Raw genomic sequence first — 15,227 nt, 5'->3', positions numbered from 1 at the left:
TTCTTTTAGATTTAATAGATACCGATCAAACAGGTTTTGTAAAACAAAGACATATGATAATATATGGCGAACCCTACACATAAATGATAATTATTAATTAGTATTAATACATAATAATGAAATTGATAATGTCAGAATAAAACTAGTGCCCTCATAATTAGTCTAGAAGCAGAAAAGGCGTTCGATTCAGTGAGTTGGGACTTCTTATATCGATAGCCTCATAGCATAATTGCCTAAATAATATTTTTAAAAAATGACTTAGGCAATTATGCTATGAGGCTAACGATATTTAATTTTGGAACGTTTTGGATTTGAAAATGAGTCTCTTAAAATATTTATTCAACTACAGCAAGAATTCAAATTAATGGTGACATTTCAGATTATATTACTTTAGAAAGGGGATGCTGACAAGGGTGCCCATTAAGCCCTACCCTATTTGCTTTATTTATTGAGCCATTGGCACAGCTAATCAGAGATGGTATAGAAATAGAGTGGTAGTCAAGGATATAGAACACAAGATATGTTTATATGCTGATGACGTGTTGTTTCTCACATGCCCTGGTTAAATCATAAAAACGGACTTGAATAGATGGCTTCTCCTACCTTTAGATTTATATAATCGAATAGAGATTATAAAGATGAATATTTTGCCACTATAAGCCAATATAAGTTAAACAGAAGAAGAACGGCTAACTATGTGTAAAACACAGATGAGTACAACAAATTCAGAATCATGGAGGGAATTTGCTTGGAAAAATGCACTAGGGTTCTTCATAACCCCCAAAGTAAAATATATGCAAACTGGGAATCAAAAGGCTGGTGAATGCTGGAAAAAAAATGCGGAACTATAATGGCTGATAATTTTCACATCTTTTGGGACTGAAAAACGTTATTCATACTTGATCTGAATAGAGAAATAAATGCAATAATGGGGTGGAATCTTGAGTGTAACTTTAAAACAATGTTACGTGGGCATTTCTCCTTCCAAAATAACAAAGGAGGACATATACATTTTTTATATATTACTAGCAACTAGTAATAATGCCATTTCAAGGAAATGGCTCAAGGAAGATCCTCCATCTGTATATGAAAGCCAAGAAATTGTAAATGTGTACAATATGGAAACTCTGACCTTTTCATTAAGACAACATACTAAAAGAATTTCATCACATTGGGGGAAATAGTAGAATAGAGATGAAAAGATTACATCGGGTACCTAAGGTCCCCTACCCCACCCCCACGCCATGTATAAATGAGGTAGAAAGTGAGAAAAAAGAACTTGTGAACCATTTTTCACTTCTAACCCTCAGACTGTTTTGGAAGTGTAACCCTTAATATAACTTTATACTGCAGAATTTGATCGAATCATGTGATCATGAATGTAATGTAAGTTATACCCGGTGTCTATGTATGTGCATATGTGCTCAAGTATACATTCTGTACATGTACACAAGAATATGTTCTTATGTAAGGATGAGTACATATGTATTGTAATTTTTCTTTTTTCTGTAATTGTTTGGGAAAAAAAATAAAAAAAAGAATGAATTTGACTCTTGCAAATACCAGATATTCACAACAGATCAAACACAGCACATCAAATCAGATTTTGAAATCATAACTATCTACTTTATAAAGAAAGCTACAGTCCGGGTCTCAATGGTTTATACTTTCAGTTTAAATTTTAATGTCAGTATTCACATTCATTATATGTACATTATAGAGGCAAACAAGCCAAAATCATGGGGGGAAAAAAAGCAAAACCCAATTCAAACAGGAAATAAAAATTGAACTCAAAACATGCAATACACAAAAAGCATGAAGTATATTGTTATACTGTCAAAACATAAAATCACTAAAATATATATATTTTTTTTGCTTACAAGGTTTGCAAAAAGTATGCCTCTTAGCTCTACATCAAAATATGCAGATTTTATACAAATTCAACGTTTAACCAAAAAAATCATTTTAATTATGACATTTCTGTAACATCCTCTGCTCTCCCTAGGATCGTTTCAGCCATCTTAGGCAGGAAGGACTCTAGAAAATGGTAGAAGTCTTGAAAGACGCCTGCAGTATCATGGCTGGGGTGAAAATGGAGGACAACCATGGTGTTTTCATTCCCACCAACAACTTCTGCATCCACTTTGAACAACAACTCTTGAATTTTCTCCTCTTTCTCCACAATGCTCTGTGTCACCCTGCTTTCAATGTGAACGCAGCCTCCTTCAGGTTTGGAAGTCTCATCACTCGTCTTCAAGAGATCTCTCCGCACTTTCCGTCGGCCTGCCCAAACACAGTTCCTTTGAGTCCAAGTCCAGTGGACCGGCTCTGGGTGCTCCATATCAACATCTAGTCTCTGTCTTTTAGCTTGTATAACAGTGGAGGTTGAGGGACCCTCCTCCATTATAAGAGGCCTCTTCTTACCAGCTTCACTTTTGGCTTGAGGACCAGTATCTTCTAGACTGTGGTTATTATTCACCTCCATTTCATTTCCATCTCTGTCAGCTTTGTCCAGACTTTGACAAAGGGGTGCAGTTTGAGTCTCCTCAGAGGGTGAACATTTTAAAATTTCTTGAAACACCATCTGCACAGCAGAGCAGACCTTTGCAAACCAAAGACCCCTAAAACCTTTCCCAGCCAATGCCAGTTGGGCACGCAAGGGTTCTGGGAGAACGGCTGCCTTGAAAGGGATGCTGATCTCCATAATCTTCTCAGTCTCGACCTTCGGACGGGGTCCTGCTTCACTTGGCGGTGCAAAGAGCCGCACAAGGCCCCAGGATTTGCCCTTGGTTGATTTGCGCTGGTACTGCAAACTGCGGCAGTACTTCTCAGCCTCGCAGCATTCTCTCTTGAAGTTCTTTTGCGTTCGTTCGTTAAGGTTCCCGGCCACATTGTGATTTAGCTCAAATGGATCCAGGACATTCATTGGGCCCAATTTAGGGGCAGAGGAGCGCTTCGGTTTGGGACTAGAGGCCTCTGGAGCGTTTACCGCTTCCTCGTCTCTTCGAAGGAAGTCTGTAATAGGCAGCACACGGCCGTCTCGCAGAGACACCACTGATGCAGGGAAATCAAACTGTGAGTAAAAGGTGAAGAATCCAAAAAGCAAAGTGCCTGAGGGAAAGGAGATAGGGAAAGTTATAGGGAGAATAACAATTTGCTTGTCCATGAACGCACACGTGACATAATTTTCAAAAACTGATTGGATGACTGAGGAGAGCAGTTAGATATAATTTTAGGTTAATGGACATTCTTATGGTGATTAAAACAATGATAAAAATGTTGAATAGTGTTCATTTTGTTAACGAAATCTATGACAAACAATTTATGTTGACGAGACACCAACATCATTAAACAAATAAATGTGACTATATCAACATACAATATCGTTTACTAAAATGTGGCTAAATCACTCTGTTTTGTTAGGGGGGAAAAAGGACCAAAAATATATATATTTTTAAGCCGCTACGAGTTTTCTTGCTTGCAGTTGCCAGATTTCAAGAATTTAAATCCCCCAATCAGAGCTTTTCTGTTAAAAGAAAATGTTTTCTACCCAATGTTTTACTTAATCTTTGCAATCTGGTAACCATGCGCAAGCGCTCTCTTTACACTGCGGAAAAAGCACAGATTATCTATTATTATTAAAACACCAACAAACAAGTAAACTGGAGTTTAGCGATCTCCATTTATGATAGACCGACTGAATGACATTCATTTAAGCAAAATGTGTTCTGTCACGAGCTGCTTGCTAAATCTGCCATTGTGATGAACTGTAATAAATTCAAACATTGATCTCTCGACTATTTGCGATTGTGTTTGCTGAATAACTCAACCTCTGTGTGCTGAGCCCACCCAACATCTGCCTTGCCCAACCAATCAGAATTTAGGCAAAGATAGTGTTAATCTGTTTTTTAGGATTTGGGCATTGATTAAAAACAGTCTGAGGTGGGCTGTGCGTTGAGAAGTTTGATGAAGTGCTGTAGAACGCCACAACCAATCAAAAAATAACACCAGAAAATAGCTGGACGTACATGGACGTAATGCAAGTGTATAAAATGCATATGCATAGTTCAGTTGAAACCTTGCTGTTAAACTGAATGTACGAAGCAAACTTTCTGCTTAAATAACACTGAAATAAGAATGCGCTGTTTATCTGTAGATCAGTTAAAGGCAACTGTCAAACACGTCCGTTTAGTGCGTTTACATTGAAAAACAATAAAAAAGCAGTGCCGTGAACAAGTTGTGCTCGCTACTAAAGCAAAACAGTGGGCTTCCATGGCATTTTCTTTCAGAATTGTCACTGAACAGTAGAAAAGTATTTTATTTAAAGTGAAAATAAGATTTAAAAAATATATATATATATTTTCTCTCTCATATCATGGAGAGCTGTGATATAAAATGTTCTGTATACCAACAGACAACATTTTGTTCAACATTTTCTTTTCTCATTTTGTTCATTTGTCCTTTTTCTGATACTGTCAATTAACACGGGGGACCTGACTAATGGCATTTGATTAACTTTCAACCACTCAGTAGACTAATAATCGCAATTTAACAATTTTCTAACAATATTGTGTGAAATAACCATTCACAATTACTGAACAACCTTTTTCATATAAGATTTCTATGAATATTTCCAGTAACTAGCCCATGTTGCCCCTGTTGGTAGATGTTGTAACTACACAGCATATATAATGGATGTAAACAATGTTCAGCATGTTCCTAATTGTTTCAAAAGCAGCTTTCTTACAAAAAAAAAACATTTACAAAATAAAACAAATAAAAAAACTAATATTCTAGTAGATAAATTATATGATAACATTAGTAGAACTAATTGAGTACAGCAGGGCGGGTCGACATTAGCCAACCAATTACCATTTAGATAAATGGCAATAAGACAATCTCAGAAGAAATAGGAAGACATTTCCCTATTTATTCTGGGATTTCAATACCCACAGAGGATACATGCAACAGCCTTTGTTTACGTGAAAAAATGTTTATTAAAAGTAATATAGTGCATTGGAATACGGTTGACAACCAGTTTAAATAAACATTTTAAACCGCCGGTTAAATGATAGTTCACCCAAAAATGACAAATCTGTCATCATTTATTTACCCCCATATCATTCCAAACCTGTATGGCTTTCTTTGTTCAGTGGAACATAAAAGAAAATATTTTGAAGAATGTTGGCAGCCAAACAGTTTTACTTCCCATTGACCAAAAAAAATTGAAGTCAATGGGAACAAAACATTCTTCAAAATATCCTTTTTTTGTGTGCAGCAGAAGAAAGAAATGCATACAGGTTTGTAATGACATGAGGGCGAGTAAATAATGACAGAATTTTCATTTTAATCGAAAACAGATTGCCTTGTTTACATGAGCACGCACTTTGCCACCTTATTAAGAATAACTGGTTTAAGAACGTTCATGTAAACACTCACTGACAAGTCAACTGAAATGAGCTAAAAGCAGGTGTGGTACTTACAGAGATCTTCAGTGTTTTTGCTGGGTGGTACACTAAAGGGCTGACTAGGAAACGTACAATCCCTTTCCTCAATAACGCACTCTTCTTCCTCACCTACACAAACAAAAAACATTTTTAAAAGAGCTGTGGAATATAATCGTTTTTACGATGCATGGCACTGCTGATGTGAACAATTCTGCATCGATGCATAAAAACAAAAGAATCTTAGAATTTTTTTTTATTAAATAGGCATATAAGACAAAATAATGTGCTGTTTTATTGATATTGCAGTTTTTAATGAAAAGAACATGCATGAACGTGAATAAGGGCAGGATGTGCTTGATGTTAAAAAGAGTTAAGAACAATAAGCCATGAAAAAGATCTCAAAGCGTGCACACAAATAGCCACCTCTCTCAGACAGCATGCGATCGTGAGTTCAGTTCTCTTTAGTGGCATATTCCACTCGAACGGATAATTTTTTCAAAATATCTGTCTTGAGTATTCATGTAAACATTGTCGGTTAAGTCTTAAGTAAACGTAAACAGTTGGGGGGGGGGGGGGGGGGGGATTCTGATGTGTAACATTATATTAGATCCGTGCATTAGGTCTAATAGGTGCAATATAATAAATCAGCTGCTGTCTGTCATTAATGTTAATCAAGGAACAGAAGAAAAGAGGGAACCACTCACTGCTCTTTTCTAAACTTTTGTAGGTTTAAAAAATCTATTTGTGTGTAATTAATGCATGAAAGACTGCAGTGATTACTTTTACATTTATTTATTACATTTCTGTATTTCTTACTCAACAGCTTCGGTTAAAAAAAAAATATATAGTTTGTTTCTTTCTAATATTGTATTCGCTCTATTGTTTGTTATTTGCATCTTTGTTCTTATTTTTAATAACAAAGATAAAATAGAAAAATATAGTGTGATTATTAATATTATTAATAAAAGAATGAGGAAAAGATGCATTGTGATGCTCCGAGAATTATAATCGAATCAAGAGGCAAGTGAGGATTCACACCTAATTATTAATACTTTTAATACACATCTCATACTCTCATGACAGATACTGTTTTGTCTGGCTTCCTATTGCTTTTGAATTTAATATTTCTTTGAAAAACAGTCAATAAAATTTGTATTATGTAATAAAATACAGATAAAACAACTGATTAAGGAAGTTAAATAAACAAACAGTAGTCCAGATTAACGCACAGGCCATGTTCTTGAGCTGATTCACAGAGGGAAGCACATGAGGGTCTCGATTCTGAAGGTAGAAGATCACCAGCAGTGTAAGAGCGTAATTGTTCAACAACGGTCCAGGGCCAGACAGGTTCCCTATGACATTAGAAATGTACAAGGTTTAACTCAGAAAACTGTACATGCATCAAGAAATGTCCAGGCCGCCATACAGTGTTTCACCTCAAAATCAAAAGAAAAAAGTAGTTACTTATATTTTGCATAAGGAAAATGAAACTTGGTTTTAGAAACATTAAAAGAGTTTGCATTTTGATATTATTGTCATGACAACAAAGCTAATTTTTATCCCATCTCAATTGTAATTCTCATTACTGTAAAAAAAAAAAAAAACTAAAGTATATAGATAGGTCTGATTTATTTTAACACTGACTTTAATTAAAAACAAAAGGATTTATTACTTTTCTACAATGAAGTGTCATCATTTTACAGTATTGAGAAAAAAAAATTGCACTGAAAATGTATGTTATAATCACTAATATGCAGTCACAATAAAAACTTAAATTACAGAATGTACCTTTTTTATAGACAAATAATTATCATATAAAACTATATTACCTGCTAATTGTTTCTGCTTAGCCCATAATCGGACGGCGTAGACTAAGGGTCGCAGTCTGGAATCGATGCCTGAACACAACTGCAGAAATCGAGTGTTTCTTACTGCCAATCTGATACAAAAAGGGAAGACATTATAGACAAAGATTTCAAAAACCTGAAATATACTACTGTCAAATGGGGTGCTACATTCAAAGTGGTTTCTTTTACAAAATGGCCAAAAATAACTGTTTTCAACCTATTGTTGATTGTGATGTCTCCTTGGAGGTTGAGCTCTCGATGACTGAACTTGACCACAGGTAGTCGGGCAGTGCTGAGCGTCTGTACTTTGTGTACACCTGGAACGCACTTCCTCAAAATGGCTGCAACAAGCTCCAAAATTTCAACAGGAGTGGCAGTGGACAGGTCGATGTCGGACAAAATGGAGTCTTCAGAATGGCAATCCTCAGACTGATTTTCTCCCGTCTGTTGAAATGAGTAGTTTTAGACATTTTACAGATAGATGTAAATAGATTCATTATTTGATGTTTGAGTTCACAGATGTCCCGTATTAGTGGTGCTAACACACCGATCCAGTAGTCTTTGCGCGAGCTTGAAATGCTTTGGTGTTCTCAAGGTCGAGGAACAGATCAAGGTCACAGGAGTGAATCCCAAATGTGTTCACAGAGGAGCCAAAGGGAACAATCTGGCAATCTATAACACATGACAGAAAGACTTTTTTTATAATCACTAGAAAATGAACAGGAAACATAGTTGGAAATAAAGTAAATAAAAAAATCCAGAACTAATGCTGCTAAAAAAAAAAAGTGTTGCACTATATTCTGCACTGATGACAGTCACTTGGAATATGGAAAAGCTTACATCCAGCAGCTAGAAATATTGCCATAACTTTGATTTTGTCCATTTATAAGATTAATACTATGCTTTTACTCAAAACTTACTGTAAACCACCATTGAGTGTTTGTAATAAACACTGAGTGTTGTAATGTAATCGAAAGATCGCAATGACTTTAGTTTGTATCAGCCACTCCGCTCTTCCTTCTCTGCAAATGTCTCCACTGGTAAAACGACATAGTACCACAACAAAATGAACAATTCCTCTGACTCTCGCACACTTTTCAAAACCATTTTCCTCCCTTCTTTGTCCTCCTCCTCCCCATTCTTCAGAAACTCTAACCGCTGATGGCAATTCTTCATAAATAAAGCAACCATCAGTGACCAATTCTCCACACCACAAACTGACAAACACATCTTAACAGCACACGCTGGATATGATTGCTGCTTTTGACACATAACCACCAGATCCTCCTGTCAATCTCATGACAACTCACAAACCGCACTCCAGTGGTTAAAGTCTTACCTCTCAGGTAGGTCCTTCGGGGTGTCTTGGAGGGGTGAGGTTTTTAAGTCGCAACATCTGGCTACTGGAGTGCCTCAGGGCTCGGTGCTTGGACCACTTCTCTTCTCCATCTACACTAGGATCTGAGATTCAGAAACATGGCTTTTCCTGTCACCTTTCCTATGTTTATGACACACAACTCTACCTCTAATTCCAGCCAGAAGATCCGACAGTAGCTGTAACTCCTTCCAGGACAGCCAGGAACCTTGAAATTGTGACTGGTGATCCGTTAAACTTCACAGACCTCATTGCTAGAACTGCCCGGTCCTGCAGATTTGCCTTGTACAACATTAGGAGGATCAGGCCCTTCCCATCGGAGCATGCTACACAACTCCATGTCCAAGCTCTTGTTCTATCCAGACTGGACTATTGTAATGCTCTATTGGCAGGCCTTTCAGCATGCACTGTCAAACCTCTGCAACTGATCCAGAATGCTGCAGCAAGAGTTGTCTTAAACGAACAGAAGAGAGCGTATGTCACACCTCTCTTCATCAATTTTCACTGGTTGCCAATAACTGCTTGCATCAAATTTAAGGCATTGAAGTTTGCCTACAGAACAACCACAGGCTCTGCACCCCATACCTAAACTCACTACTCCGGACTTAAGTGCCCCGAGAGAAGCTTGCACTCTGCAAGTAAATGGCGCTATGTGATGCCATCTCAAAGAGGCACAAAATCACTTTTACAGACCTTTACCTTGACTGTTCCCTGCTGGTAGAATGACCTGCCTAACTCCACCCGAACAGCTGAGTATTTAGCCATTTTCTAAAGACGCATCTTTTTTTTTGGTCAACACTTGACCTATCTCTCAGGTAACATTTTACATACAGGCTGGGTACAATTAATAGTATATGATTTTATCATCTAGTACATCTATTTTGTAACTATTTCAAGTTTAAACAGATATTGTCATTAAACCCTTTCAATTACAAATGATGTGCTATCTACAATCGGGAAAAGACAGGGCAGGTTATGAACATGTAATACGAGTGACACGTGCAGCAAATGATCTTTTAAAAAATTATTTAAATAGAAATGATGATTTTGAAAGAAATTCAAAATAAATGTGTAAATATAGCCTAACATTCAGAAGGAGGCACAAATGCGAAGTCAGAATTTTGAGGAAAAAAATATGCAATTACCAATTTTGTGGCGTGTAATGGAAAACTTATATAACAAGGAGTGTCACAAATTACTGTTGCCAGGTAGTAATGAGTAAAGTAATAATACTACTTCTGAAAGGAGTTAGGTGTAAAGAGTAATAAATTACATTTTAACGAGCCCAACAAAGATTGTAAGATACATGCAAGTGTAACGAATTATCAAAAAAGAAAAAAAATAAGTCAAACTTGTTTCTATGCAATATTGTGGATTGGATTTTGAGATGTGGCTAATGAACTCAAATGTGTTGGCAGATAAATGCGAGCTTGCAGGAATGGGTTTAAGCTGACTAAATGATTGGAAAAGTCCTGTATACGTCACCAGAGCTAAATCTGTCCTTTTCACCGGAAGGTCCAGTTATGACATTGATTAAACATTACGAGGTCAAACTTTTTTTTTTTTAAAGAAGAAAAAGAAATACATGCACAGATAAATTGTCCAAAATAAGATCTATAGCATGCATTTAGAAAAGAAGACTGCTGGATTTAAACACTCTTGTCTAGGGCAGGGGTTCTAAAATAAATTAAGCAACTATTTCAATAGTTTAATGACGCATTTGCATGTTCATGGTTCACTAATCTGGGTTAATGGTCACATGACATGCGAGTTAACAGATAATCTTCAATTAATATTTAATCTTTTTTTATTTAGATTGTTTTTATTTTTAAAATGATTTATATTAAGGGCTGCACAACTTGGCCAAATATTATACTGTGATTATTAAGTCATATTTTGATATAAACTGCGATATGATCACTTTGTAGCTGGATTTGAAGTGGACACAAACCTCTTTTTAGTTGTGATAAGTGACTCATATGTAATAATAATAAATAACAATAATAATTTTAAAATGAAAACAGAAATACATTACCGTTATAAATTACAATTGTACTGTAAAATAAAATGTGATAATTATTTTTTATTTTACACTAAAAGTTATAATACAAATATTTATGTCTTAAATTCTTCACTTTCAATCGTTCAAAACTTTTAACACTTCAAATTCAAGTGTTTATTTTGCCAGAAAACTATAATAAATGCTATGAACTTTTGTCACCAAAAATGTTGGAAGTTATACAAAAGTGAATTTAAATAGTGTGAACCCACCACACACTGCATTTCCAAATGTATGTTTAACTCATAGCACATGCAGAGATGAAGTTCTCCGCATTTACTGCATTTGATTTAATTATTAGCTTTTCATAAACTAACAAACCCCTGCAGTTCCATCACGAACCCTGCATTTTGGAAACCCTGGTTTCCAATAGGATAAGGATGCAATGATGGAAATCTGGTTCAAGTTTGAGTTAAGAATGGACCTGGAAAGAACTCTGTGAAGACTTCCTGTAGCAGCTGAACTAGGAGATCTCTCACTTTCTTCTCATTGTCATTCAGCTCAAAAAACTCCACCACCTTTTGTATCTGCTCATTGACCTTTTACACACAAAAAGAAAAGAAAATGTAAAAATGAGCAAAAGCTTTAAAACAAGAAAGCTGTGTGAATGTAGAACACTTTAGATGTACACTTACAGATGTAGCCTTGCAGATCTCATAGTTGAGTTTGTCCAGGCTGATCTGGGTGTTTTTGGGTTTCCCCCTGCTGGACAGTTTGAAGTCTTTCCTCTCTCTGGGCTTGACACGGAGCTGGAGTCCATTGAGCTGATGCTGTAGCTGTTCCAGAGCTGTCTGAGCGTTCTTTGGCTCGGAGAACTCCACGATAGCATACACACCCTACACAGAACAACTCTCACATTAACATCTCCATTAACTCTTCTGTCTTTCTTGACTATTATTTCATGTCTGGCTTTACAGAGTTAACACCTTCACATATTCACAACTTTTTTTTTTATATTTGTTTTATGGGACGCTTTCAAATGCCCAAGTCTCTAAGATAATCTGCTCTCTAAATAAATGTAAAGTATGTTGACACACAGGTATCATTTGAGGGCTTGTTTAAATCATTAAGCCCAAGTACTGTATAAGCAACAATAATAGTGATGCTTGCCTTAGTAAACACCACTGATAATTGGATAACATTAACCACACATTTACAATCCCATTTCCAGAAAAGACTTTGTAAAATGCAATAATGTTATATAAATAGCAGTAGTGTCTGATTCTGTGAGTGAGCACATTAGTTATCACAAATGAAAACCAAAATCTTCTTTTCAAAATGTGCTTTAAAAGTGTAGTATAACATTTAACAGCAGGAATGACAGCTACAGTCGTATAGTGTTTGTGTTTGTCTCTACAGTTACAAATAAATAAGCTCATGGATGGAGCGAACCTGTCAATCATCTTGATGGACAACGCAGAGGAAACTCTGACTTGTAACCTTTCTTGTATGCTTTGAAAGGTTGCCTTGTGAAAGCGAACCTAACCAAGAAAAAAAGCATTGTAACAAATTAAGTCCCCGTTTCAGAACAAAACAAACGATCTTTGGGTGTGAAAACACCCTAAAAGGAAAGGTGATGTGAGACAGTGGTAATGCCTCTATCCAAACTTCTGCAGCAATCAAATTCAAATTTTTATATTTACAAAATACAATTAAGTTGGACAGGGAAAACACTGGAAATATTTTCCTTGTACTTTTTTGTCAGATAAATAAATAACATTTTTGCATTTTACAAATGTCCCAACTTTTCTGGAAATGGGGTTGTAAATTGAGGTTGAAATGCCAAGATAATTTCATATTCTGAATTAGATTTATGGCAGACCTTCAAATAAAGATGCAAGCAAGACAAAGATCAAATGATTACCATGAGAATAACCGGTATACCACATGATAAAGATGGTGTGTATATTAACCTTGTCCTTGTCCATGATCACATCTGACACCGGCCCAAACTGTACGAAATACTCCTTCAGATCGGTTTGTGAGGTGTCTGGTTTAAAGCCGCTCACAAACACGCTGTTTTCCTCCTGAGCTTTACGCTGAGCTCTGAGCCGCTGCAGATGCTGGTGCTTCTTTCCTTTAACATGATCTTCCAGGCTCGGCTCTGCACAAACAACACTTCAGTTAAATGTGAAAGCAACATTGTTGATGGAATACCGGTGTATCTAGTCAAATGTTTGTGAAGATTTTCTTAATTCATATTTTTGGTAACACTTTACAGTAAGGGTCCATCAGTTAACTTCTTTAATTAACATGAACTACTGTAAGAATGAACAATACTTCAACATCATTTATTGATTTTAATGTTTATTTCAGCATTTACTAATACATTATTATTAAAATCAAAAGTTGTTTTTGTTAACATTATATAATGCTTTGTGAACTAACATAAACAAACAATGAATGACAGTGTAATTATTAACAAACTTTAACAAAAATGAATAAATAGGCTACTGTATCAAATGCATTGCTCATTGTTAGTTCATGTTAGTTAATACATTAACTAATGTTAACGATTGAGACCTTATTGTAAAGTATTACCATATTATTCATTTGTTTTTTTCTCTTTTATTAATTCTATCTTTGAATTCAAGTATTCACATACTTATACTTCATATATTGCATTCATCATATATCCATGTATTTAGCTGATCATTTAAGTTTCCATAATTCTCTTCGATTTTCGTCCACTTGTATTTACCAGAAACAGTGCTTGTAAGACGTATGAAGGTATTTAAAATCGGATGCAAAACCACACTAACGTTAGGTCTATCTATGTTTGCAGCTGTAGCATTTCGAAATACTTTGGTGCGCATGATTAAGTTACCATATTTACAAAACTCAAATATGCTGCAAGAAATACCGTAATATCATCATAGTCCATAGAATGTGTTCAAACGTACTTTTGGCTAACAGTGAACTAAATATAGTGGCAAATGTTGTATTATAACAAGTTAGCAACGTCTCGAAACGTGTCTCACTTGTTTTAACGTATTAGCTCTACTGTTTTTAGTTTATTACAACTTACTGTTGGGTATATTAACATTGCAGAGGTTGCAGTGAAATCCTTTTTGCTTTGCCTGGATGTCTTTATCGAGCTCCATTGAGAGGCTGTGTTGGTAATTCCAAAGAAAAGCGTCCAAGTTGCTACATTTAACAACTCAAATCTCCCTCCATGATGTTCCGCTGCGTCCGTCCCCGTAATTCTTCCTACAGAAACACGAAGCGGGAAATGTTTTGTTCCGCCCTTCAGAAGGAGGGTTGCTAGAGATAATCTGATGAAGTTACAAATTATTTTTGTAACTTTAAGGTTAAAGTTATTTATTTTGTATTTATGCATGTATATTTAGTGTATACAATAAACCGTACAATGAAAAATACTGTTAACTGAACAGAAAAATACGAAACACAATATGCATAACTTCATTAGAGTATAATCTAGGAAAAAAATACAGGTTTTGCATTTTTATTACAAAAGGAGGGTTTTAAAATGTATTATAATATATCACAATTCGTGATATTTAGCTGTGCTGTCAAAAGGGAAGGTATATCTGTAATATAACAATACTGTACATTTAATTATAGATTTACTAAAAAATGTGTAATGCACTCACAAAACAGGGTTTAATATCAACATTTTATAGTCACTCCTTCTTAATCCTATATTTCCAATTGCGATCTTTGCCAATGATGAGCTGAGTGAGGGGAAAACCCAATAGTTGGGTAGTTTCTATGATCGTTACCGCTTTCAGAAATGCAAGTAAACATCTAAGAAGAAAAAAAAACTAGCTAAATTGTTGGCTCAAAACTGAAAGTAACTTTGTTTTGCTCAGATGGGATCGTCCAGGATAACCAAAGTAAATGCATTGTCTAAAAGGTGTTGTGAAGATGACATTTATATATGGCACAATGAATGCTTGCGGTTATCCAGATCATAAAAAAGATTCTGACCGGAAATAGTTGACCATCCGGGTATCTTTGGAATACTCATTTCAACATACGATTTGGGACGTACTCATTCTATTGTATTGCTCATTCTATTACATTCTATTGTAGGGCAGACAATACTATTTAGGACGGATAGTAGGCTATATACGTATTGGGACGCACCAGAAGAGTCAGTGGGTCACTTTAAGTACATAAAAGTTTATGAACTACATAATTAACAAACAAACAAACAAACAAACAAACAAACATCCCCTTCCATTTTCAATTTTCTTTAAACAATCAGACCCCCACAGAGGCACTTAAGGGACATGGTGATGGACAAAAATAAGATATAGGCCTATTATATTTATGTATTTTTGCGTTTTCTCACAAAAGTTTAGCATTTTCCCCCCAAGAAACTGCATTCATTTGCAAAAAAAAAACTCAAAAAGTTTTGAGAGTGAACACAAAGTTTCTTGGGGGAACGCAAAACATTTGCAAGAGATTTGTTAGTCTGAGGAAGGGCCATGTGAGGCCCGAAACGTCACTAATAATAACAAAATTCTTTGAAT

The 15,227-nt window shown here is 35.6% G+C and overlaps 1 protein-coding gene across 1 annotated transcript; it reads right to left on the bottom strand.

Moving 5' to 3' along the window:
* Positions 1–1,653: 1,653 nt before the first annotated feature.
* On the bottom strand, positions 1,654–13,972 carry tut1 (terminal uridylyl transferase 1, U6 snRNA-specific). Its single transcript, XM_084433794.1, has 10 exons — positions 13,757–13,972; positions 12,642–12,832; positions 11,364–11,564; positions 11,153–11,267; positions 7,842–7,966; positions 7,512–7,738; positions 7,277–7,386; positions 6,677–6,799; positions 5,484–5,576; positions 1,654–3,111 (listed from the first exon to the last, which is right to left on the bottom strand). Exons 1-10 carry the CDS (start codon positions 13,830–13,832, stop codon positions 1,970–1,972), a joined length of 2,403 nt encoding a protein of 800 aa, XP_084289920.1. The 5' UTR covers positions 13,833–13,972; the 3' UTR covers positions 1,654–1,969.
* Positions 13,973–15,227: the final 1,255 nt, after the last annotated feature.

This window comes from Rutilus rutilus, assembly GCF_951802725.1.
Source record: "Rutilus rutilus genome assembly, chromosome: 16".
NCBI lineage: Eukaryota > Metazoa > Chordata > Actinopteri > Cypriniformes > Leuciscidae > Rutilus > Rutilus rutilus.
Note: the sequence above shows the minus strand (reverse complement) of the source record. Positions and strands in the feature narration are given on the sequence as shown.